The 23,074-nt window shown below is 42.9% G+C and overlaps 1 protein-coding gene across 2 annotated transcripts in view; it reads right to left on the bottom strand.

Moving 5' to 3' along the window:
- Positions 1-370: 370 nt before the first annotated feature.
- Positions 371-23,074, bottom strand: part of LOC142741521 (uncharacterized) — a 40,737-nt gene continuing 18,033 nt past the window's right edge. The window contains exons 1-9 of one of the 2 annotated variants that reach the window (XM_075850900.1): positions 16,232-17,279; positions 13,562-14,125; positions 11,228-11,306; positions 9,436-9,554; positions 7,399-7,500; positions 7,078-7,310; positions 6,809-6,881; positions 5,522-5,584; positions 371-903 (exon numbers count right to left, since the gene is read on the bottom strand). In XM_075850900.1, the coding sequence (XP_075707015.1) occupies positions 721-903; positions 5,522-5,584; positions 6,809-6,881; positions 7,078-7,310; positions 7,399-7,500; positions 9,436-9,554; positions 11,228-11,306; positions 13,562-14,125 (1,416 nt within the window). In that variant the 5' untranslated portion in view covers positions 16,232-17,279 and the 3' untranslated portion in view covers positions 371-720. Of the gene's footprint in view, positions 904-5,521; positions 5,585-6,808; positions 6,882-7,077; positions 7,311-7,398; positions 7,501-9,435; positions 9,555-11,227; positions 11,307-13,561; positions 14,126-16,231; positions 17,280-23,074 lie in introns of those variants that run through there. The other variant, XM_075850899.1, reaches the window with a different exon arrangement.

The following is a 23,074-nucleotide window of genomic DNA, read 5'->3' as shown; positions in this document are numbered from 1 at the left end:
TGCCGCCTCCGCTGGTCTACACTCCTTGCGCCTTCGCTTCGTTGAACATATGGCCGGAAGATGCAGCCGGAAGTCGTCTTACTGTCCGGCAGCGGCTTCCGGTCCACATGAAAATGGCGCCGGAGTTCGCTCTACGAACGAGCTTCGTTTTGGACTGGGTGGGAGCGGCGCATGCGCCGTTCCCACAGACTGCGTACGCTTCTGAGACTGGAATGGCTCCCGTTCGCATTCTCTATGGGGTTGTATGTGCCGTATTCCATCTCTGTATGTGTCGTTAATCAACACATACAGAGATGAGAAGAAAAAAAGACCGCCCCCATAGAGAAGAAAAAGCAAGAACACAGTAAAAAGTTTAGTCACAACACTAAAATACAATTTTTGTTTATATTTTATTAAAAGAAATATAATAAAAATAATTCATGACACCTTCCCTTTAAAGGAGACCACAGCTCCAGGACCATGTTTTCTTAACAAGTGAGGTGAGTAACGTACGGAGTAGTTGTAGTTCCATGCATAGCAAGAACTTGTAGACGTGTGGAGGAGATTTGAGGGCAGTGGATGTAATAAATATACCCAGAAGTGAGGCTCCGACAATAACTCTGGCCACATTGGCAGTTGGATCAATAGAGTAAATTCACTATTTCCATTTTCTACCGTCCTCCATAGTATAGAACCGAGGACTATCTTACACAACAAAAGGTTTTCTGATACATTGCCGAGTCATTGGAGGTCTTTTTTCAGCCTCTGAAGGATCCTTTCTCGTTCTAGATAGTTGTCTTTTCTATGGAGAATCCTTTGCAAGCTGCGGTTCATCTGGTCTTTGTCTTCATCTGACATCTCACTATTCTGCTTCACATGTTTTAAAGAGTAAGTGACTTGTAGTCTCTTTTTCTGCACGCTTGCCTGATGAACAGAAAACATATGTTAATTGGAAAAGCAAATAAAAGGCAAAGACGAGTCATCATTTTCTGTTCAATGGAAAGACATTGGCGTGTGCAGGCAAGTTAAAGGGAATGTGTCGCTGGAATTATTTATTTATTTTAGTTCAACAATCATTATTTGAGTGATTACACAGTTAATTTTTTTCACAAGTTGGGAAATATAAAATTAAATTCTAATTTATAACATTTCCATGTGCTGGTCACTAGAGGGAGCAGTTCCCAAAATTGCAGCATGGTCAATGTGGTAAAGCAACCTCATTGTTTTATGCTGCAAATTTGGGGTAGACACACTCGCTCTAGTGTCATCACACAATCCCCCCCCCTCCCTTATTCTGACTAGTGCCAGGAGAAGGAGGGGGGTTGATTCATCAAACCTCCTACAACGTGTGCTGCCATTTTCTGAGTGAATGCACAGTGTAGGACGATTAGATACAGTGCTAAGCAGACAGTATATCACAAACACAACTTACCTGCTCATGCTGCCTCCGCGCCTATTCATTGCGCCTTCGCTTCCTTGAACATGCAGCCGGAAGTAGTCATCTGACTGTACGGCAGCAGCTTCTGGTCCACATGAAAATGGCCCTGGATTTCGCTCTGCGAACAAGCTTTGTTTTGGTCTGTGTGGGAGCGGCGCATGCGCCATTCGCGCACAGACCGCGTACGCTGCAGTGAATGGAACGGCTCCCGTTCGCATTCTCTATGGGGATGTATGTGCCATATTCCATTTCTGTATGTGTCGTTAATCGACACATACAGAGATGAAAAAAAAAGTGGCAGCCCCCATAGAGAAGTAAAAGTAAGAAAAAAAAAAGTAGAACACAAATAAATAAAATGTATTTTAATATCACACTAATGAAATATTATTTTTTTTTATAATATTGCTATGACACCTTCCCTTTAAGAAACACTAAAGGGTGTCTACACCCAGCAGAAAGTCTGCAGGACCATCCAACTAATCTGTATGGGGATGTTCAGACTCTTCCTGCCACCAGATGTCAGAGAAAGAAGGTTCAAGCATTGACAACTACTTCTAAATTATTTTATTTTTTTATTTTCCCCATTGTGCCATTTTTATTTATTTTTTTTAAAAAGGAAATGATCTGGCGAGAAATAGAAGTTTCATCACACTCATTAGTTTAAAGAGGCTCTGTCACCAGATTTTGCAACCCCTATCTGCTATTGCAGCAGATCGGCGCTGCAATGTAGATTACAGTAACGTTTTTATTTTTAAAAAACGAGCATTTTTGGCCAGGTTATGGCCATTTTTGTATTTATGCAAATGAGGCTTGCAAAAGTACAACTGGGCGTGTTGAAAAGTAAAAGTACAACTGGGCGTGTATTATGTGCGTACATCGGGGCGTTTTTACTTCTTTTACTAGCTGGGCGTTGTGTATAGAAGTATCATCCACTTCTGTTCAGAACGCCCAGCTTCTGGCAGTGCACAGACACACAGCGTGTTCTCGAGAGATCACGCTGTGACGTCACTCACTTCCTGCCCCAGGTCCTGCATCGTGTCAGACGAGCGAGGACACATCGGCACCAGAGGCTACAGTTGATTCTGCAGCAGCATCAGCGTTTGCAGGTAAGTAGCTACAACGACTTACCTGCAAACGCTGATGCAGAATCAACTGTAGCCTCTGGTGCCGATGTGTCCTCGCTCGTCCGACACGATGCAGGACCTGGGGCAGGAAGTGAGTGACGTCACAGCGTGATCTCTCGAGAACACGCTGTGTCTGCACTGCCAGAAGCTGGGCGTTGTGAAGAGAAGTGGATGATACTTCTCGTCAGAACGCCCAGCTAGTGAAAGAAGTAAACACGCCCCGATGTAACACACATAATACACGCCCAGTTGTACTTTTGCAAGCCTCATTTGCATAAATACAAAAATGGTCATAACTTGGCCAAAAATGCTCGTTTTTTAAAAATAAAAACGTTACTGTAATCTACATTGCAGCGCCGATCTGCTGCAATAGCAGATAGGGGTTGCAAAATCTGGTGATAGAGCCTCTTTAACATCTTAGACTGGGGGATAAAAGTCTCAGGTCAGCTGGCATTTGAGTGTTTATTGTAGATGTTCAACTATAGCCCCCCAATATGTATATACTTTGGGACATGACTAAAGCATATGCATCAGGTCGGTAGGGTGAGACATCAGGGCATCTAGCGGTATCTCTGATTCTCATCCTGTCATGTAGACTAGTGACAGGTCTTCATTAAATCGGTTGCGTAGATAAACAAATTCTTTGTTTTAGTAAATACATATGTTCCAGAATTGTCATTTCATGGGAATACATTTTTACATAACGCTACATTGCACCGTTCCAGTTATTAAATATTGACAAGTAGTAACTTTAGTTAGATGAAGCCTTTCTGAAGATTGTCAGAACTGTAGATCTCTGGTAAAACCCTCAGGATGAAGTGTCTAAAGACCGCATCCCATGGCTGATAGACAATGGTTTCTGTTCACCTACGTGAAAAATGACATTCTTGAATTGCTCCCTCTGCTGGCTAATCATGAAATATTTCAGATTCCCCTGAATAAACCAAAAGGATTCAAATTTTCAATTAAAAAAAATATATATATATTTTGGTTACTTAAATAAAAGTATGCCCATTATATATTACCTTAAATGTTGGCCTGAATAAATGTTAAAGTGTTATTTAATAATAAAAAAAAAAAAATATTCCCAAGCTATAAAAATTCTATCTATGGTTGTGTTCCTACTGAATAACAACAAGCCGAGATCTGGAAAAATATGAGGAATTAATGCAGAATGTATTTAAGAAAAGGTTATAACTTAATTATGCAAAAAAAAAAAAAAGAATTTGCTGAAACCGGTCAACCCCTTTAAAGGTCATTCAGTTATATTATTATAACATTTGTGGAAGCTCCACCACCGCCTACACCGTGATTTTGTAACATAGACCGGTCTGAAATGATGACATTACAATGAGTAGGGGCATCTGGCCGACTATCTCATCCTGGATAAAACAGACACGGTTCCCTGCACATTACATTCAGTTCTGTACATCTTTGTTGATTAAAGGGAAGGTGTCACGAAAATAAAAAATAAAAATTTATGTTTTTGCTTTTAGTATGTTATTAAAATAAATTTTATTTATTTGTGTTTTTGTGTTGTACTTTTTTCTTTTTTCTAACATTTACTTCTCTATGGGGGCTGCCATTTTTTTTTTCATCTCTGTGTGGATTAACGACACATACAGAGATGGAAAACGGCACATACATCCCCATAGTGAATGCGAACGGGAGCCGTTCCAGTGTGTGTGTGTGCGCGCGTTCACACGTACACGTCCGATACGCCTGACATTACGGAGCTGTTTTCAGGACGTAAAGGCAAGTGCAGGCGTTTTTCGCAGCGTCCATTACGGTCGTCAATGGAAAACGACTTCAATTACGTCCCAAGAAGTGACAGGCACTTCTTTTACGCGGGCGTCTTTTTTATCTAAAAAATTACCGTCGGCACAGAACATCGTAAAGCTCATTCAAATGAATGGGCGGATGTTTGCCGGCGCATTGGAGCCGTATTTTCGGACGTAATTCGAGGTTAAAACGCCCGAATTACGTCCGTAAATAGGGTGTGGGAACCCAGCCTTATACTGTGAGATACCACTGTATCTAATCCTCCTACACTGTGCATTCGCTCAAAAAATGGCAGCACACAGTGTAGGAGGTTTGAACATTCAACCCCCTCCTTTCTCCTGGCACTTGCCAGGAAAAAGGAAGGGGGATTGTTTGAGGACGCTAGAGCGAGTGTGTCTTCTCCAATTTTGCAGCATAAAGCAATGAGGTTGCTTTACCACATGCCAATGCTGCTATTTTGGGAATTGCTCCCTCTAGTGACCAGCACATGGAAATGTTATAAATTAGAATCTAATTTATAATATTTCCTGACTTGTGAAAAAATTAAAAAAATTAGAACAACGTGTAATCATTTATATACTAACTGTTTAACGGAAAAAAAAAATCTATATATTTTTCTAGCAACACATTCACTTTAAAGAGGTTCTGTCACCAGATTATAAGTGCCCTATCTCCTACATAATCTGATCGGCGCTGGAATGTAGATAACAGTGGTTTTTATTTTGAAAAACGATCCTTTTTGACAAAGTTATGAACAATTTTCGATTTATGCTAATTTCGCTTCCAGCCCATTGTTACATTGTGATTGTGAACAATGAGACGTGTATGACGCGGATTGGTCACTGATCAACGTCATACACTCCTCTGTACAACGCCAGTTGGTCATTAAGAAACTAATTAGCATAAATCAAAAATTGCTCATAACTTGTTAAAAAATGATCGTTTTTCAAAATAAAAACCACGGTTATCTACATTACAGCGCCGATCAGATTATGTAGGAGACAGGGCACTTATAATCTGGTGACAGAGTCTCTTTAAATGAAGGATCAGATCTTGCCACAAGAGAGAGGCGAAACATTTCCTACAATTTATTTAGGGAATGTTTCCGATCATCGTTTAATAAAAAAAAAAAAAAAAAAAAAGAAGACGGACCTGCCGAACCAAAGACATAACAAACAAGATATAGTTGGATACTTGCCTCTAGCTCAGATTTATTATCCTCTGTCCGGTTAATCTGTGTTTTCAGGGTGATCACTTCTTCCTGTATACAAACAATAGAGAACATCACACTTAAGGCTGATTTACATGGCACATTTCTGCCCAGAACAAGCACCAATATGGAGATATAACAAGTAGATTGGCTCTCATTTAAAGGCCCTAGCAAACTATATAGGGGACGATCATTAATACAATCATTTGGTCCCCATACCGTTTGCATCATTGCTGTTTACACGAGGAGATGCGCTGCCGACAGCAATGATTTTATAGGCTGCATAAAAGATGCGATCAGTCGACAAACAAGCCGATCGGCTGCCCTGATTACATGGACCAATGATCGTTCACCCAATCATTGTCCCGTGCCAATGGGCCTTTATTTACCTGCAAGTCATTCAAGAAACCCACAGAAGACGTATACAGCATTATGTAAAGAACGTTTCATATGGAAGCTTACATAAGCCAGATACATGAATATACCACGGGAAGTCTCTTATCTCACCCCTAAGGCCTTTATTACCCAAATACACATATGCAAGTTTAAAACCGGTTGAGTGCCTAACGATCATGTCGTGGTATCCTCGGTTTACCACGTGGCCAATAAGTACAGTCAGCACTACAATGAGGTCTCTTTTGGTTCAGCTTTTAAGCTTAAGTGCCAAATACAGGAGTAGATCTTACGGAAAAATACACAGTATATTTCTCGTTTCGAGTCCATCCTGGTTTTGACTGAAATAGTGCAATGTTGTGCAGTTTTTAAAAACGATGTGAACAGCGGTCTCTCTGCTAGTGATGATCACCCTATAAATACGACAATATTACTCAATAGCATTGTTATTTGCATTGCAGCTCATCACCCTGGAGTCATGATGCGGCCCCGTAGTTTCTCATCCTGATGGCGCATTGGGATCGGCTATCTGCATCCCCAAGAGTGTTCTCGGGCTGAGAGCAACTGACAGACCGGATTCTCCCAAATGTCCTTTTCAGCTGTATACCAGGCACAATATACACCCACCACCCAAACGGGATCAGGGAGCCGTGCAGCTTCAGCACCCACTGGTTTCTGTCCACCTTATAGATGCCCCTGTTACAGAGCTGTTGTGTATATATGTTTTATGAAAGATTAGTAGATGTTCGATTATTATTATTATTATTATAAAATTAGCAGATGCACTTACATGTTTACAGTTGCTTTACGGGTCATTGTTAAATGTGACTAGTTCACTTACAGAAATTGCATTGGGATAACCCAAACCAGAGGACGTCATACCTTCAGCTGCTGGATTCTACATTGTACCTCCTTGAGGTGCTGCTCAGAGGATTTTACCTTTAAAGTCAAGGATCTGAAAGAAAGAACAGAGCCAAGGTTGGACACGAAATAGACCCGTTAGGCTGCACTTATTTGCATACATGATCTATAGTAGTGATAAGGGGGACCAATCTAGAACAGGCCATCAACATATTTCATATATATTATTGAGTGTGACCCGTGTCATGCATCTCATCCACCACATACAATGATATATTGTGTTACTTTACCTCCTCGGGTTTTCAGCCGGACTCGTTCTGTTGGCAGCTTCATGTTGTCTTCTGTGGAGTTCTTTCTCAGCTGCCGCTAGCTGATGTCTCACCTGCTGATGCAGACTTTGAATGCTCATAGAGTTTAATTGCTTTAGCAGATCATCAGGGGTCAGATCACCAACACTGCTCAGATCCCGTGTCCTGCTCAGCAGCGCTCTACCCAGCTGCACAGTTCTGTCAAATGATCGTTTCTACAAAACCAGAAGAAAGTATTGTACATTTCTTGGCATAAGCACAAACCATACTGTGTGTGGCGTAGACGAATAGAGTGTACATTACCATTTTCTCAATGTCATCTTCAATCTTTTCTTTCTTGGCCAAGACCAATTCTTTTTCTTGATTTGTGGCTGTGATGGCCTTTCTTAGACACAGTAATTCTTTCTAAGAAAAAAAAAAAGTAAAGGAAGTTGCTAGGGCAGTACCCCAGGGGTGTATGCAAGGTGGAGAGGGATAAACTCCCCCCCCCCCCCCCCCACACATCTTACAACACAGTTGCTGATGGAAGGGAGAGAAGCACCGGCCGGCCGCAGTACAGAAGGAAGAGCCAGCCAGCCCGCCCGCCCACCCACCTGGGACCTCCAACTCCTATGCTGAAGGACGACCTCTCCCTTCAGGGCTGATGAACTGGCTGCTGCCTGCTCTGCACTTCCTCACATGGCATCACCCACGCCCCTTCCATACAGCGCTGATAGAGATATATATATATATGCATATCTTTCTATATATAACTACATTTTGTTTATAGGGAATGTTGACATTTTAGCATTGTTTATGGTATTATTTGAGATTTACATGACAATATATTGTTGTATAGCGGCATTGTGTGTACAGTATGGCAGTATTCACTTGTACAGTATGACCATGTTACTTATGTGTACTGTATAGTGGAAATATATGCACAGTGCGGCAGCATTATCTACCTTTACTGTCTGGCGACATTATTCACTTTATAATGCGCGCAGGCTACGTCCATGTGCACCTATTTGTATGTTGTGCATGCAGCAATTGTATAACCAATATAACCGCACCCGTAAAACACCACACATCTGTCTTGACAAAATCCTGCTGGTGCCCCGGATGACTGTCCTTTGGTGTACCCCACCTGTCAAAGTCAAGCAATCGTATGGTATTCAATCCTCATCTGTAGCTCGAATGCCTAGATTGTTTACTAGCTATAATTAGTCAACGTCTTCTAGAGGAGCGTTTTCATAAGCATTCAGATCTATAGGGTTACATGAGTTTGAAACAATTATTGTCCCATGGTAGCAAAGTGATCAACAAAAATATAAATTTACTGTTGACAATTGTTATCTCCCATACATGCAATCTGATTGTTATATTTTGTAAATGTAAATCTTACACTGAACCACATCAGTGTGTAAATGGGTGTCCATTGTGTGATCAGCCTCGTTGTACACAGTTAAGGCCCTTTTACACCGGCCGATACTCGTTGATCGGCGCTCGTTTGCTCCTGTCACACGGAGCTATTGATGGGGATGAGCGGTCATTACTCCGATCGCTCGTCCCCATACATTATCATCATGTCGGCAGCGGGTCTCCCGGTTTACACAGGGAGATGCGCTGCAGTGAGTGATAATGTTTTGCTTATTTAAAACGATACGACCAGAAGATGATCGAGTACTTGCTCGTCTATCTGCTGATCGCTGCCCTTTTTACACAGGGAAACTATCGACAATAAGCGTTATATGAACGCTCGTCTGCCCGATAATCGTCCTGTGTAAAACCCCCTTAGGGCCCTGTTCTGATCACATCTGAGCCTCCAGTCAGATACACAAGTCGGAATTATTGCTAGATGTATACCTCTGAGGGGAGGCAAATCTTATCCATAGGGCTCTCTACCATTGAGCACGGTATAAGTTTGGCGTATATGCTGGGAATACCTCCTAGTGTATACATCAAAAGTTGGGCTCAAACACAGTGTAAGCAAAACCTTGTGTGTACACTATTGAACGAACCCGAGAAAATCTGTTTTGACAATAAGTAAATTTCCTGTTGCAAAGCTGTATTTAAAAAATAGAAGACAATGGAGGCTGAAAAGGTAAAATTCAGATCCATATTTAAGTGTCTATTGTCTAAATGTGAGAATAATTCAGATTTTTTTTTTTTTACAATTGTAATGCTTTTCAGGAATGGGGCACACATGATAAACGGAGGACGCTTACTTGAAGGTAAGCCAAAAGCATTAGAAAGGAAATATCCATCCTGTTGGATCTCTGTTTCCTGAGACACCAGCCCTCACAGCGGGACCGTCAGCAACAAAAATCTAGTGTCCATAGGCAGCTGTAGCGTTCGTACCTTTAACACTTTAGCTTTTTCTTGGTTTTCCATACTCTTGAGAAATTCTAGGTCCTCATTTCGACACTCATATCCGACCATCTTTTTCAGCACGCCGGATATACGCATCTGATTTAGTCCTGTATTTAAAAACACACAAATTACAAAATTCATTGAAGAAAAATAAAAACTACAAATATTGAAAACTTGATCACCTGCTGACTTGTAATAAGGCTTGAAAACATTTTGTAGATAATCAGAAAGAAAGGCCGCCTTCTCTCCCTCCATTTGTTTTACACCTCCCTAATCCATTACTTTGATCATGTAAAGAACACTATATTGAATGCGACATTGCTACATATGAAGTCACCTTAAAGATACAGTGCCTTATGAAAATAGTGCTCTCCGATTCCGGCAGTTTAACCCATTAAATGCCGCTGTCAATAGTGACAGCGGCATCTAATGTATTTGAAAGAAGGAGGGAGCTCCCTCTGTCACCCGATCGGCGCCCCCGCAAACAAATCGCGGGTCGCCGGCGGGTTTTCATGACAGCCGGGGGTCTAACAAAGACCCCCAGATCTGTCTTCAGCAAATGCCTGTTAGGCGATGCCGGAGGCATGACCTATTAGATTGCCTGTCAGTTTTACACTGACAGGCAATAATGCTTTGGTATACTAAGTATACCAAAGCATTATATATGCGATCAGCAGATTGCATAGTGAAGTCCCCTGGTGGGACTTTAAAAAAAAAATGTCAATCAGTTAAATAAAGTTTGTGAAAAAAATAAAATAAAAAAAAAGACAGTAAAAAGCAAATAAAACTACGTTTTTTGCTCAAAAAGTGGTTTTATTTAGTAAAAAAGTGTCAAAACAAATCACACATACACATATATGGTGTCCCCGCGATCGTAACAACTTGACCAATAAAATGAACACATTAATTAAACCGCCGGATGAACGGCATCCAAAAAAAAAATGCAAAAAACTACGGCAAAATTCTCTTTTCTCCCATTCCCATCAAAAATAAAAAAGTTAATCTATAAGTCCTATGTACCCCAAAATAGTACTAATGAAAACTACACATTGGCCCGCAAAAATCAAGCCCACGTACGGCCACATCGCCGGAAAAATAAAAAAATGACGGCTCTTGGAATGCGGCGATGCAAAAACAAGTAATTTTTTTCTAAATGGGTATTCATTGTGCAAACATAGGAAAACATATAAAACCTTTACATATTTGGTATCCCCGTAATCGTGCCGACCCATAGAATAAAGTTAACATGTTATTTACGCTGCACAGTAAACGGCGTAAATTTATAACGTGAAAATCAATGCTGGAATAGCGGCTTATTTTCAATTCTCTCCTAAAATAAAGTTAAAAGTTAATATATATGTTAGAAGCATCTAAAAATGGTACAATTACAAAATACAACTCGTCCTGCAAAAAACAAGCCCTTATACGGCTATGTCGACGGAATAAAAAAAAAAAGTTACGACTCTCGGAATGCGACCGTGAAAAAACAAAAAATAATCCTTGGTCATTAACGCGCAAAATGGCCCGGTCATTAAGGGGTTAAGCAATGTCAATGTTTTGATTTTTTTATTTAACCCAACTCTAATCTATACTTCTCCACAATGTCTGAAGTGAGTTGGTTTGACCAGACCTTATTTAGGTGTCATAACATAGGGGGTGAATACACTCACAACTTTGTTTCTTCAAAGATTATTTTTTTTTTTTCATTCCACTGTAGCAATTTGGACTATTTTGTCAGGTCTATTACATAGAATATTTTTCTCCTGCAGCACGCACTTACCTTGAACAGGCATTTGACTTATTCTCTTATTCTGGATCGTGGGCTTGCTAAAAGCTTCAACACTTTCACTTTTTAGTTCCTGCAAAATACATCATGTTCACAATTACACGCTTATTTAAAATCAAGAACATTTCACATGGGGGATAGTAGGTTCTAGATATTCTCTTTTTTTTATTTATATATATATATATATATATATATATATATATATATATATATAAATAATTTATTTATTTATTTATTTTTTTTTGGGCAGTTGTGGAAAAATGCTGCAAAGTAGGAATGCTTTAAAAAAGTTGAAGTGTTAAGTTTTTTTAAATATTAATTAACAAAATACAAAGTGAATGAACAGGAAAGAAATATAAATCAAAATTTGGTGTGCCCACCCTTTACCTTCAAAACAGCATAAATTCTTCTAGGTACACTTGCACAAAGTCATAGATTTTATAGGATTATATTCATGTGTATGATTAACCAATTATACTAAACAGGTGATAATGATCATTGTTTTCATGTGTAGGTTGAACCACAGTCATTAACTGTAACATAAACAGCTGTGTATGGGGCTCAAACAGCGAAACTCTGCTACAGAGGTGAGGTTGTGGAGGACAGTTTCATGTCACAGGTCCACCATGGCAAGAATGAGCACAGCAACAAGACACAAGGTAGTTATACTGCATCAGCAAGGTCTCTCCCAGGCAAAGATTGCAAAGCAGACTGGGGCTTCAAGATATGCTGATCAAGCTCTGTTGAAGAATCACAAAGAAACGGGCAACGTTGAGAACCATAGACGCAGTGATCGGCCAAGGAAACTTAGTAGAGCAGATCAAAGACACATCATGCTTTCTTCCCTTTAAAATCGGAAGATGTCCAGCAGTGCCATTAGCTGAGAACTGGCAGAAAACAATGGGAACCAAGTACACCCACCTAGTGCTCGGAGAAGTCTGGCCAGAAGTGGTCTTCATGGAAGAATTGCAGCCAAAAAGTCATACCTTCGATGTGGAAACAAGGCCAAGCGACTCAACTATGTATGAAAAGATAGGAACTGGGGTGCCGAAAAATGGCAGCAGGTGCTCTGGACTGAGGAGTCAAAATGTGAAATATTTGGCTATTTCAGAAGGCAGTTTGTTCACCGAAGGGCTGGAGAGCGGTACAATAATGAGTGTCTGCAGGAACAGTGAAGCATGGCGGAGGTTCCTTGCACGTTTGGGGCTGCATTTCAGCAAATTGAATTTGGAATTTGGTCAGGATAAATGGTGTCCTCAATGATGAGAAATACAGGCAGATACTTATCCATCATGCAATACCCTCAGGGAGGCGTCTGATTGGCTCCAAATTTATTCTGCAGCAGGACAACGACCCCAAACATACAATGTCATTAAAAACTATCTTCAGCGTAAAGAAGAACAAGGAGCCCTGGAAGTGATTTTATGGCCTCCACAGAGGTCACCATTATCCTGTCTGTCTGGGATTACATGAAGAGACAAAAGGATTTGAGGAAGTCTACATGCACAGAAGATCTGTAGTTACTTCTTGAAAATGTTTGGAACAACATTCCTGCCTCTTTTCCTTCAAAAACTGTGTGCAAGTGTACCTAGAAGAATTAATGCCGTTCTGAAGACAAAGGGTGGTCACACCAAATTTTGATTTAGATCTTTCTTCTGTTCATTCACTTTGCAGTTTGTTAATGGGTATAAAAAAAAAAAAAATATTAACACTTCTATGTTTGAAAGCATTCTTACTATGCAGCATTTTTCCACAACTGCCGAAAGCTTACTATATCTCTCTCTCTAATTACACACAGTATCAAAAAAATGTGAACCCCAAACACCAATCTTAACTCCCCCCCCCCCCCCCACTATTTCTACAAATTACAGCGCACATTACACTTAGGGTGCAGTCACACATACTCTCTTTGTAAAGGTATTCACAGCGTATGATTACGCTGTGGATAAATTTACAATATAAACCTATGGAAAAAATATTTTGCAGCGCAATTATTAGGGAAATATGTCCAAGTTGCGGAATATTTTCCCATTAGAATTTGTACCGTTTCCCGCAGAATATTTTTACGCTGCGGAAATAAAAGGCAAATACACCACGTGTGACTTCACCCTAGGAATCGATATTGCCGTAAATATGTCTTGGCTTTGAATGTTCTTTTGGCTTGGGGAATGCCTTGAGCAGAGGAGCAAAACCATCAGACCAATTCCAGAACACCCTCATAAGGACTCTGGCACATCATGTTCGGGAGCATCCAATTTCCCATAACTCTTATGATCAAAAGGAGGATCAGCTCTCGGCACTGGGTAGTATTTTATAGAAGTTACTAACCTTTGGCGTGGTCATCCTCTTACCACCAGAGGGCACGTTCTCCAGGTCTGGCATTGCGTCAGATCCTCTAGACACGGCATAGTTCTCATCATTGCGTTTACTTCTTACTTCCCTTTCTGCTTCATGTTTCCCATCACATTCACTTTTTTCTGTACTTTTGAATGGTCCAACTTTTTCATTGACCTGAATTTCTCGTAACACATTCACCCTAGTCGGGGTGCGTGCCAGCTGGTGACCACATGGCACCATATTGTCATGTACCCTGAATGAACCCTCATCATCACCTGTGCTTGGCTCAAACTTCTGAGAGGGCAGAAGGGCCAAAACCCCAGGACCCGGTGTCCGGACAAGTTGTCTCCCAGTATGGAGAACATTCCCGGGGGAAGGATATGTTGGGGCTTTTAATCTGTACTTTTTCTTCATACGTTTTACTTCTGGGTCTTTTTCTCTTTCTTTTCGTTTTTGCTCAGCCAATTCCTGGAAGAGACTTCCTGCGTTCTGTTCCCTCAGTGCATCTTTCGAGCACGTCCACGCTGATAAGCTTCTCTCTGGGTCCTGCATCATCTGCATGAAATGAGAGACATAAGTTACACGAGATACATTCCTCCTTAAGCACCGTTCACACGTCGCTAGAAAACGTGACGTGTATTTCTGACGCGGATGTGCTGTGGGTGAAGATCTGAATGAGGACAAGTCCGATTGTCATTTAATGGGGCTAATCCTCAGATTTTCCGTGCAGAAATCCATCGAAATAAATAGCATGCTACTCATTTCCACTACTGATTTTTTTTCTTTCCATGTTACGGCCAATTATGAAGGGTAAGTCTACACGTAGTGAAGATTTTGTCTTACGTGTGGATGGTGCCGCAGATTTTACCGTTTGCATTGCAAAGAATGAAATCCACAGCATTACCGCAATCTAATTGACGTGCAATGAATTCCGCACAGATTTTTCCCGCTACGTGTCCGATCTATCACAGAAATGGCACCATTTTTTCACCCTTTACAATGCAAATCTGTTGCAAAAATCCAGTTGTCAAAATATTTATACACTACAAGGGATTGGAAACATCCAAATAGGAAGTAAACATTTGAGAAGACTTTTGGAAACCGCTTCTATCCCAGACAATCCGCTCAGCAGCACAAGTCGCTCTCCTGTCCTGAAAGCAACGGCGCAGATTTACTAATGCTGTAAAGCGTGCAGTCACACGCCGCGTATTTTCCACAGCGTAAAAATACGCTACAGAAAACGTTACAATGTAAGTCTATGGGAAAAATATTCTGCAGTGCAAGAAACAGAGACATATTCTGAGCTGCGGAGGATTTCTCCCATTGGACGTTATACCGTTTTCCACGGCATATTTTTACTGCACCCGAAGATTCAGACAGCGTAAACTTAGAGCAGGCAGTTGGAAGATGCGCCATTATTTATCCCGGTGGCGCACGCTGTAGAATACATTTCACATTAGACACTTGTCCTTACACCACCTCCTGCTTGGCTTAGTTTACAACATTTTTTGTGTGCTGCACTTTGGCACCTTCCCTTTTCAATAAGCCACAACTCCTTTACGACACTTTTGAAAAAAGGTCTAGTGAGGCGCAAACATCTGTTCTTTTTGACGCATTTACTCCATAAAAAGATCTAAAACTTGATGTGACATTTCTAGGCACATTTTATGACAAGGTCCACATTACAAAATCTGCCCCAATGTGTCCGTGCAGGTAAAAGGCCGAGGCGGTTTAGTTCAGAGAACGCCATAAAAGTCTGATCCGCAAAACTCCGATCACAGTGGCCGCTGCGGGGAAAATGTGTTATTACATTCTGGCCAAACAAACAAATGGCCTCCCATGTAAAACATGGACAGAGTGGGTACAGCAAAGACAACATCTATAGGCATAAAGAGAGGGGATGTCTACATATTGGGGCTGCCAAAACAGCTAAGTGATCAAACGAGGATCAGTCAGAACTGCAGCGATCAGACGTTTATGACACATCTGAACAATAAGGGTATGTGCACACACACTATTTACGTCCGTAATTGACGGACGTATTTCGGCCGCAAGTCCCGGACCGAACACAGTGCAGGGAGCCGGGCTCCTAGCATCATAGTTATGTACGATGCTAGGAGTCCCTGCCTCTCTGCAGGACAACTGTAATCATGTTTTCAGTACGGGACAGCAGTTCCACGGAGTAGCAGGGACTCCTAGCATCGTACATAACTATGATGCTAGGAGCCCGGCCCCCTGCACTGTGTTCGGTCCGGGACTTGCGGCCGAAATACGTCCGTCAATTACGGACGTAAATAGTGTGTGTGCACATACCCTAAGACATAAATGTGGAATCAGAATGTCAGCAGGAGCAGTGACCACTGACAAACTCAGCTCTGCTACATCTGCAGTTTGGTACATTTAGAACATTCTGAATACTGAAAATGATTGGGGCTGTGGAAAGTTTATTCCGAATTTGCAAATGTTCCGTGAGAACGTCTACCATGGACACTTTAAACATTGGGATTATTTGGAGGTATTCATATGTAGAACCACTGGTCCCGGTATTCTATAGCAGCCGGGCTCGCACAGCACGTGATAAAGATGCTCCAGCAGAATTACAATTGCTAGTAAATAAAACCAGAAACAGCCGATAAATATACGATTAGGCCAGATTATTACCGTCCGATCGCCGCCTTCCCCTCCTTCCGGCCGCCGCGTCTGCTCTCGATTGTGAGATTTAAATGTCGCGCCACTTCCGTTCAGAATAGAGTCATCCGATTGGATAGAGAAGTAGAAACGATTGCAGTGATTGGCTCTTCCGGAAAGCCAATCGCCAAGCTAATTCCGTGGTTCGTCACGGCACCTAGATGCCACCTGGTGGGCAGAAGTGGAAAAGCACTCAGTAGACTTGCAATGAAGGAGCAGATGGAAGCGACGGTGCCGCATCTGCAGTGTGCATGGAGTTCATCATTATGTAGCCTCTCCTAGGCTTTTCTTTAATGTGTGCACTTCACCAGATTTTTTGTTCTTAAATTGAAAATTTTTGTGGGTCAGTTGGCTGGACATAAGGTCTGCAAACCAAAACCACATGATTATAGAAGAAAGCCGGTAGGGAATATAATTCCCCTACCGCCCCCATCCAGAAATAAAAAAAATATTAATCTTTTAACCTCTTAAGTACCAAGCCTTATTTGAGACTAAGGACCACATATTTAAAAAAAAAATGTCGTTTGAGTAGTTCATCAGAACGACTCATTAGTGTAACCGTACTTGGAGTCAGGTCTGTTGACTGGACTACCAACTCAAAAATCAGGAATCATTCTGGATCCATACATTGCAATTCCCAAGGGCGTAGCTAGGGGGGACAGGCGGGGCATGTGCCCTGGGCGCAACTGGGAGGGACATTAGAGAGGGGCGGCGGGCCGGGTGCAGGTAGAATGGACTTCTCCTCCTGGAACGGAATCGCCCCTGATGTCACTATCCATATATGGACAGTGACGTCAGGGGCTCCTGCTCCAGGAGAGGAATCATACCCCCCATTCGTCCTGGGCGACTAGTGATATGTCCCGCAGTCAACTGTATCTGCGTCCCCACACGGACAGTGATGTCAGTGGCTCCTCTGAAGCGGAATCCCCGTTGCCGAAGCTATGGCAGGAAATTTTGCTCCAGGAGGACAGTGACGCCTCTGAAGCAGAATCCCCGTTGCCGACGCTATGGCAGGGGATTCTGCTCCAGGACGTTACTTTCCATATATGAACAGTAGCATCTAGAAGCTGAATCCCCAGCACATGTTCTGGCTGGGTATTCCGCTCCTAGAGGGAGTACCAATGGGGCTATCTACAGGGGGAGGGGCTAGCGCTATCTACAGGGACAGTGGCGCTATCTTCGAGGGCGTGTGGCACTATCTGCATGGGCTCTGTGGCACTACATTGGCACTGGCACTAGGTGCATTATACTTTATGGGGCAGTTATGGTGGCATTTTACTATATATGGGCATCTAAGGCAGCATCATACTCTATGGGGGTAGCTATAGGTGCATTCTACTGTATGGGGCAGCTGTGGGGGCCCTATAATATATGGGGGCAATGAGGCATTATAGGACTGCTATAGAACATTATGCTGTATGGGAACAGCTATAGGGGAATTATGCTGTATGGGAGCAGCTATAGGGGAATTATGCTGTATGGGAGCAGCTATAGGGGTCACAGCAGTTGCGACCGGGCTCCTAAGCCTGGGGGGCCCACGGGCCCCCGTTGCCATACAGCATGTTTCCTATTAATCTTCTGTGCCGTGAAGCCGGCACTTCCTGGTTGCGGTCACATGGTACACTTAGTGTACCATGTGACCGTGTTGTCACGTGACACGGCTTCCAGACGGAGCAGAAGAGTAAGAGGACTCCAGGTAAGCTGCAGTGTAATGTAATGTATTGTGTTGTGATGCCTTGTGATGTTTGCGGTGGAGAGGGGGGGGGGCGTTAAATCACAGCCCCCCCCCCCTCCTCCACCACCACAAACTTCACAATACAGTATAGTACACATGACTATGAGAGCGGGGCTGCGGCTGTGTAAGGGTATGTGCACACACACTAATTACGTCCGTATTTTACGGACGTATTTCGGCCGCAAGTACCGGACCGAACACAGTGCAGGGAGCCGGGCTCCTAGCATCATAGTTATGTACGATGCTAGGAGTCCCTGCCTCTCTGCAGGACAACTGTCACGTACTGAAAACATGATTACACTACGGGACAGTTGTCCTGCAGCGAGGCAGGGACACCTAGCGTCGTACATAACTATGATGCTAGGAACCCGGCTCCCTGCACTGAGTTCGGTCCGGAACTTGCGGCCGAAATACGTCCGTCAATTACGGACGTAATTAGTGTGTGTGCACATACCCTAATACAGTCACTGCCCCGCTCCTGAGTCCTGACATGTGCGCGCCGTCAGGATGATGCGATGCTGCCGGCGCTGCACTAATGATCTGCAACACTGAAGACAGAACATGGCGGGCGCACTACAAAAACACCCCCATGTTCTGTCCTCAGTGCCTGAACCGCCGCTCATTAGTGCAGCGCTGGCCACATCTCCTCATGCTGACCGCGCGCGCACTTCCTGTCAGGAGCGGGGCAATGGCTGTATTACACAGCCGCAGCCCTGCTCTATAACGGCGGAGATCATAGAAACCTCTCATCTCCGCCGCTATTCTCCTGAATGCTGCGATCAAAGCTGACTGCAGCATTCAGGGGAAAATGAGAAGGGGGGATGCCCCTGGATCGCATCACAGGGAATTCCTGTGACGTGATTAAGGGACATACCATATATGGGCAGACAGCCCAGGGTCTATTGAAGGACCCCAGGGCTGTCCTACCATATTTCCTGTTAGGGCATACTGAGTTATGTCCTAACAACTGCCTGTGTACTATCAGTACACAGGCTAATGTACAGGTATATAGCTATAGGCCAGTACATTGATGTTTAAAAATAAAGTAAAAACAAAGTAATGTTAAATTAAAAAAATACACATACGCCTTTTTTACAATAAACATTAAAATAAGTCTCAATACATAAAACATGCACATAATCGGTCTTGGCGCGGCCGTAATAACCTGCACAACTATTCTTTTGCATCATTTATAAAAATTGCCTTCTATCACTTAGGCCCCATTTACATGACAGTGCCCGCAATCACGGCCCGCGATTGTGGGCACGGCCGGCCGCCGACTGCCACCACCATTTTCGGGCCATGCTCCCATACAAAGTATGGGAGCACGGCCCGCAAAATGCAAAAGGACGGACATGTTCCATAATTTTCGGAACATTTCTACGGCACGGACACCCATCCGTAGCGCTACGGAAATGTGTCCGCGCTCAATGAAAGTGAATGGGTCCATTTTTGCGGTCCGCAAAAACTGAGGTTATTTACGGTCGTGTGCATGGGGCCTAATTGTGAGGCACAAGGTGCATTGATGAATTTAACCTCCATGTGCCTCACATTAATAGTAATTAACCCCATCATGTACCTTACATATTAACCCATTATGACTGAGAAACATGATGGGGTTAATTACTATTAATGTGGGGCACATTCAAAATTCATCATCACACCTCGTGCCTCACATTAGAAAACGAAAGAACTTTTTTTTTTTTTTATTACTGTTGGCAAAGTAAACTAAGTATCGGTATCGAAGTCCAAATTTTGGTATCGTGACATCCCTACACTGTGAATCGCGTCCCCCTGGGGGATCGTGAGTCACTCACCGAGGTCCCGGTTCCAATCAATGCTGGAGCAAGGAGCTGACATCTCCTTGATCCAGCATTCCCTGTGCCCTGAGCGGCTCAACGCAGGCAGGCGGGATGTAGCGACATCATCATGCCTGCCTCGCTGAGTCACTCATAGCACACACCGGAGGAGGCGAAGGATCCTCCACTCGACGTGGGAACAGGGATAGGTAAGTAATTATGCACATATGGGGGCATTATACTGTATGGGGGGCTGATATGGGGAGCATTATACGGTATGGGGCTGTTATGGGGGGGGCAGTATACGTTATGGGCATTATACTGTGTGGGGGCAGCTATGGGAGCATTAACTGTGTGGGGGCATTATACTATGGGGGCTTTTGGGCAAGGCGTCTGGGCATAGGAGCGTGCAGGGGTCTGATGATGGTGGTGGTGCTGGGGAGGGGTAGGGGGCCCAAGCTGAATTCTTGCACCCGGTCCCATGAGCCTTTACCTATGCCCCCGATTATGCTGTATGGGCGCATCTATGGGGTCATTATACTGTATGGTGGCATTTAGAGGGCATTATGTGTTGCTACGCATGCTGCATCGGTTGTCCTTTGTGATATTTGAAAGTTTGGAGGTATGAAAGAAACCCCGGCCAAAGCTTGCCAACGCTCTTCCAGGGAATTCCGCTCCTGGAAAAGCTCCTTACATCACTATCTGTATATGGACGGTGACATCAGGGGCTCCTCTAGGGAGAGCCAACAGCACTACGTACAGGGATGAGGGTGTGACACTATCTACAAGAGGATGTGTGTGGCACTAAAGGGGGGGGGGGGTGACACTACAATTGGAGGCTGTTCATTATGTCACCATATAGTCTCACAAACCTTATACAATCTGTTTTAGTTCAGCACTGACCTCTTTGTTTTCTTTTATTGTTAAAAGAACTCCCTTATATAATGACACCGCTTGTAAATTGTACAAACTGTTTTATGCTCATTACATTAAGAAAACATTTTTTTTAATTATCTCATTGATTGGTAGAGAAAGCAAACCAACCTGGTGAGGGGGAAGATGTCAGGAAAGCGGTTCGAGTGGGTCCAAACTGAATCTTTGCCCCGGGTGCTGGAGAACCCAGCTACACCTCTGCCAGTGTCTTGATGGGTGTTTACAGATGGCATGTTGGGCATGGCACAGTTGACATGATTTGTTCACTACTTAGCCATAGACTCACTTTAAAAGGCTATACTTTATTATCCAAGGTAATGTATCCTATCATCATTAATGATTAGTGATTTGGATTCCTCTAACAATTTGTCTCCATTACCCTATAGGTTCGGCTTTATTCAGAGGGCCGTAATGCGGCTTCATTTTAGCATACTGATCCATATTATTGCTGCAAGTCCCCAACCTGACCGCATGTCTAATGACCCAAACTAAGAGCATCAGTGATCCCTAGGACGCTGTAATTATCTGAATGAGGGTATGTGCACACGTAGTGACCAAAAACGTCTGAAAATACAGAGCTGTTTTCAAGGGAAAACAGCCCCTGATTTTCAGATGTTTTTTGAGCAACTCGCGTTTTTCACGTCCGTTTTTGGAGCTGTTTTCAATGGAGTCTGGGAAAACAGCTCCAAAAACGTCCAAAGAAGTGTCCTGCACTTTTTTTGACAAGGCTGTATTTTTACGCATCGTCGTTTGACAGCTGTCAAACGACGACGCGTAAATGACAGGTCGTCTGCACAGTACGTCGACAAACCCATTCAAATGAATGGGCAGATGTTTGCCGACGTATTGTAGCCCTATTTTCAGAATAACGAGGCATAATACGCCTCGTTTACGTCTGAAAATAGGTCGTGTGAACCCAGCCTGAGGCTGTAAGTGCATGTACTAATGCCATTGTAGCCCAGAACCCCTCTAGTTCCTAATAAAACCAACATTAAAATAAGACACACAACACTTGATGTTGGATAAACTTATGGCCGTGATGTTTATTAAGGATTACATAAAATCATAACATCTGAATAGAATGATTAAATTAAAACCATTAGTCAGTTGAATAATCAATAACCAGGTAGCAGATAAAACAATTCCACCCAGCAATAGCTGGGATACTGCACCCCTCTAAAGCCAAGTTCCCATCTAGTTTTTACTGTACATCTGACATGTACGTTTTAAGACACACAAAAAAAAAAAGTGTACGACAGCGTTTACATTGATTTCTATGGTCAGGAGCAGTTGTGCCGTTTGTGTACTTACAGTCTATTCCCTCCCCCATGTCCTGAAAAGCATAGTCTACTACACTTTTCAGGACTTCTCCAAAAACGTATACACCGCGTTCCAAATTATTATGCAAATGTTATTTTTCGCTGATTTTCCTAAATAGTCGATGAAAATGACAGTCAGTATAATCTTCAAGCCATCAACCGTTGGAGTATAATGCGAATTTTATTGAACAAATCTCCTAATGATAACAGATTTTTTTTAGAAGTAAAAAACTCAAAATGCACTGTTTCAAATTATTATGCACAACAGAGATCAAAACATTTTAAAGGTTGTAAAGAGAACTAAAATGGTAATTTGTTGAATTTGCAGCATCAGGAGGTCATATTTACAGAAATGAAAAGCTCTTTCAATAAAACTTAGCAGGCCAAGTTACATGTTAACATAGGACCCCTTCTCTGATATCACCTTCACAATTCCTGCATCCATTGAATTTGTGAGTATTTGGACAGTTTCTGCTTGAATATCTTTGCAGGATGTCAGAATAGCCTCCCAGAGCTTCTGTTTTGATGTGAACTGCCTCCCACCCTCATAGATATTTTGCTTGAGAGTGCTCCAAAGGTTCTCAATAGGGTTGAGGTCAGGGGAACATGGGGGCCACACCATGAGTTTCTCTCCTTTTATGCCCATAGCCACCAAATGACACAGAAGTATTCTTTGCAGCATGAGATGGTGCATTGTCATGCACCAAGATAATTTTACTACAGAAGACACGGTTCTTCTTTTTGTACCACGGAAGAAAGTGGTCAGTCATAAACTCTACGTACTTTGCAGAGGTCATTTTCACACCGTCAGGAACCCTAAAGGGGCCTACCAGCTCTCTCCCCATGATTCCAGCCCAAAATATGACTCCGCCACCTCCTTGCTGAAGTCACAGCCTTCTTGGGACATGGTGGCCATTCACCAACCATCCATCCATCTGGACCATGCAGGGTTGCATGGCCCTCATCAGTAAACACGGTTTGAAAATTGGTCTTCATGTATTTGAGCCCACTGCAACCGTTTCTGCTTGTG

This window comes from Rhinoderma darwinii, chromosome 2 (genome assembly GCF_050947455.1).
Source record: "Rhinoderma darwinii isolate aRhiDar2 chromosome 2, aRhiDar2.hap1, whole genome shotgun sequence".
Lineage (NCBI taxonomy): Eukaryota > Metazoa > Chordata > Amphibia > Anura > Rhinodermatidae > Rhinoderma > Rhinoderma darwinii.
This window is presented reverse-complemented; position numbering and strand designations above follow the sequence as displayed.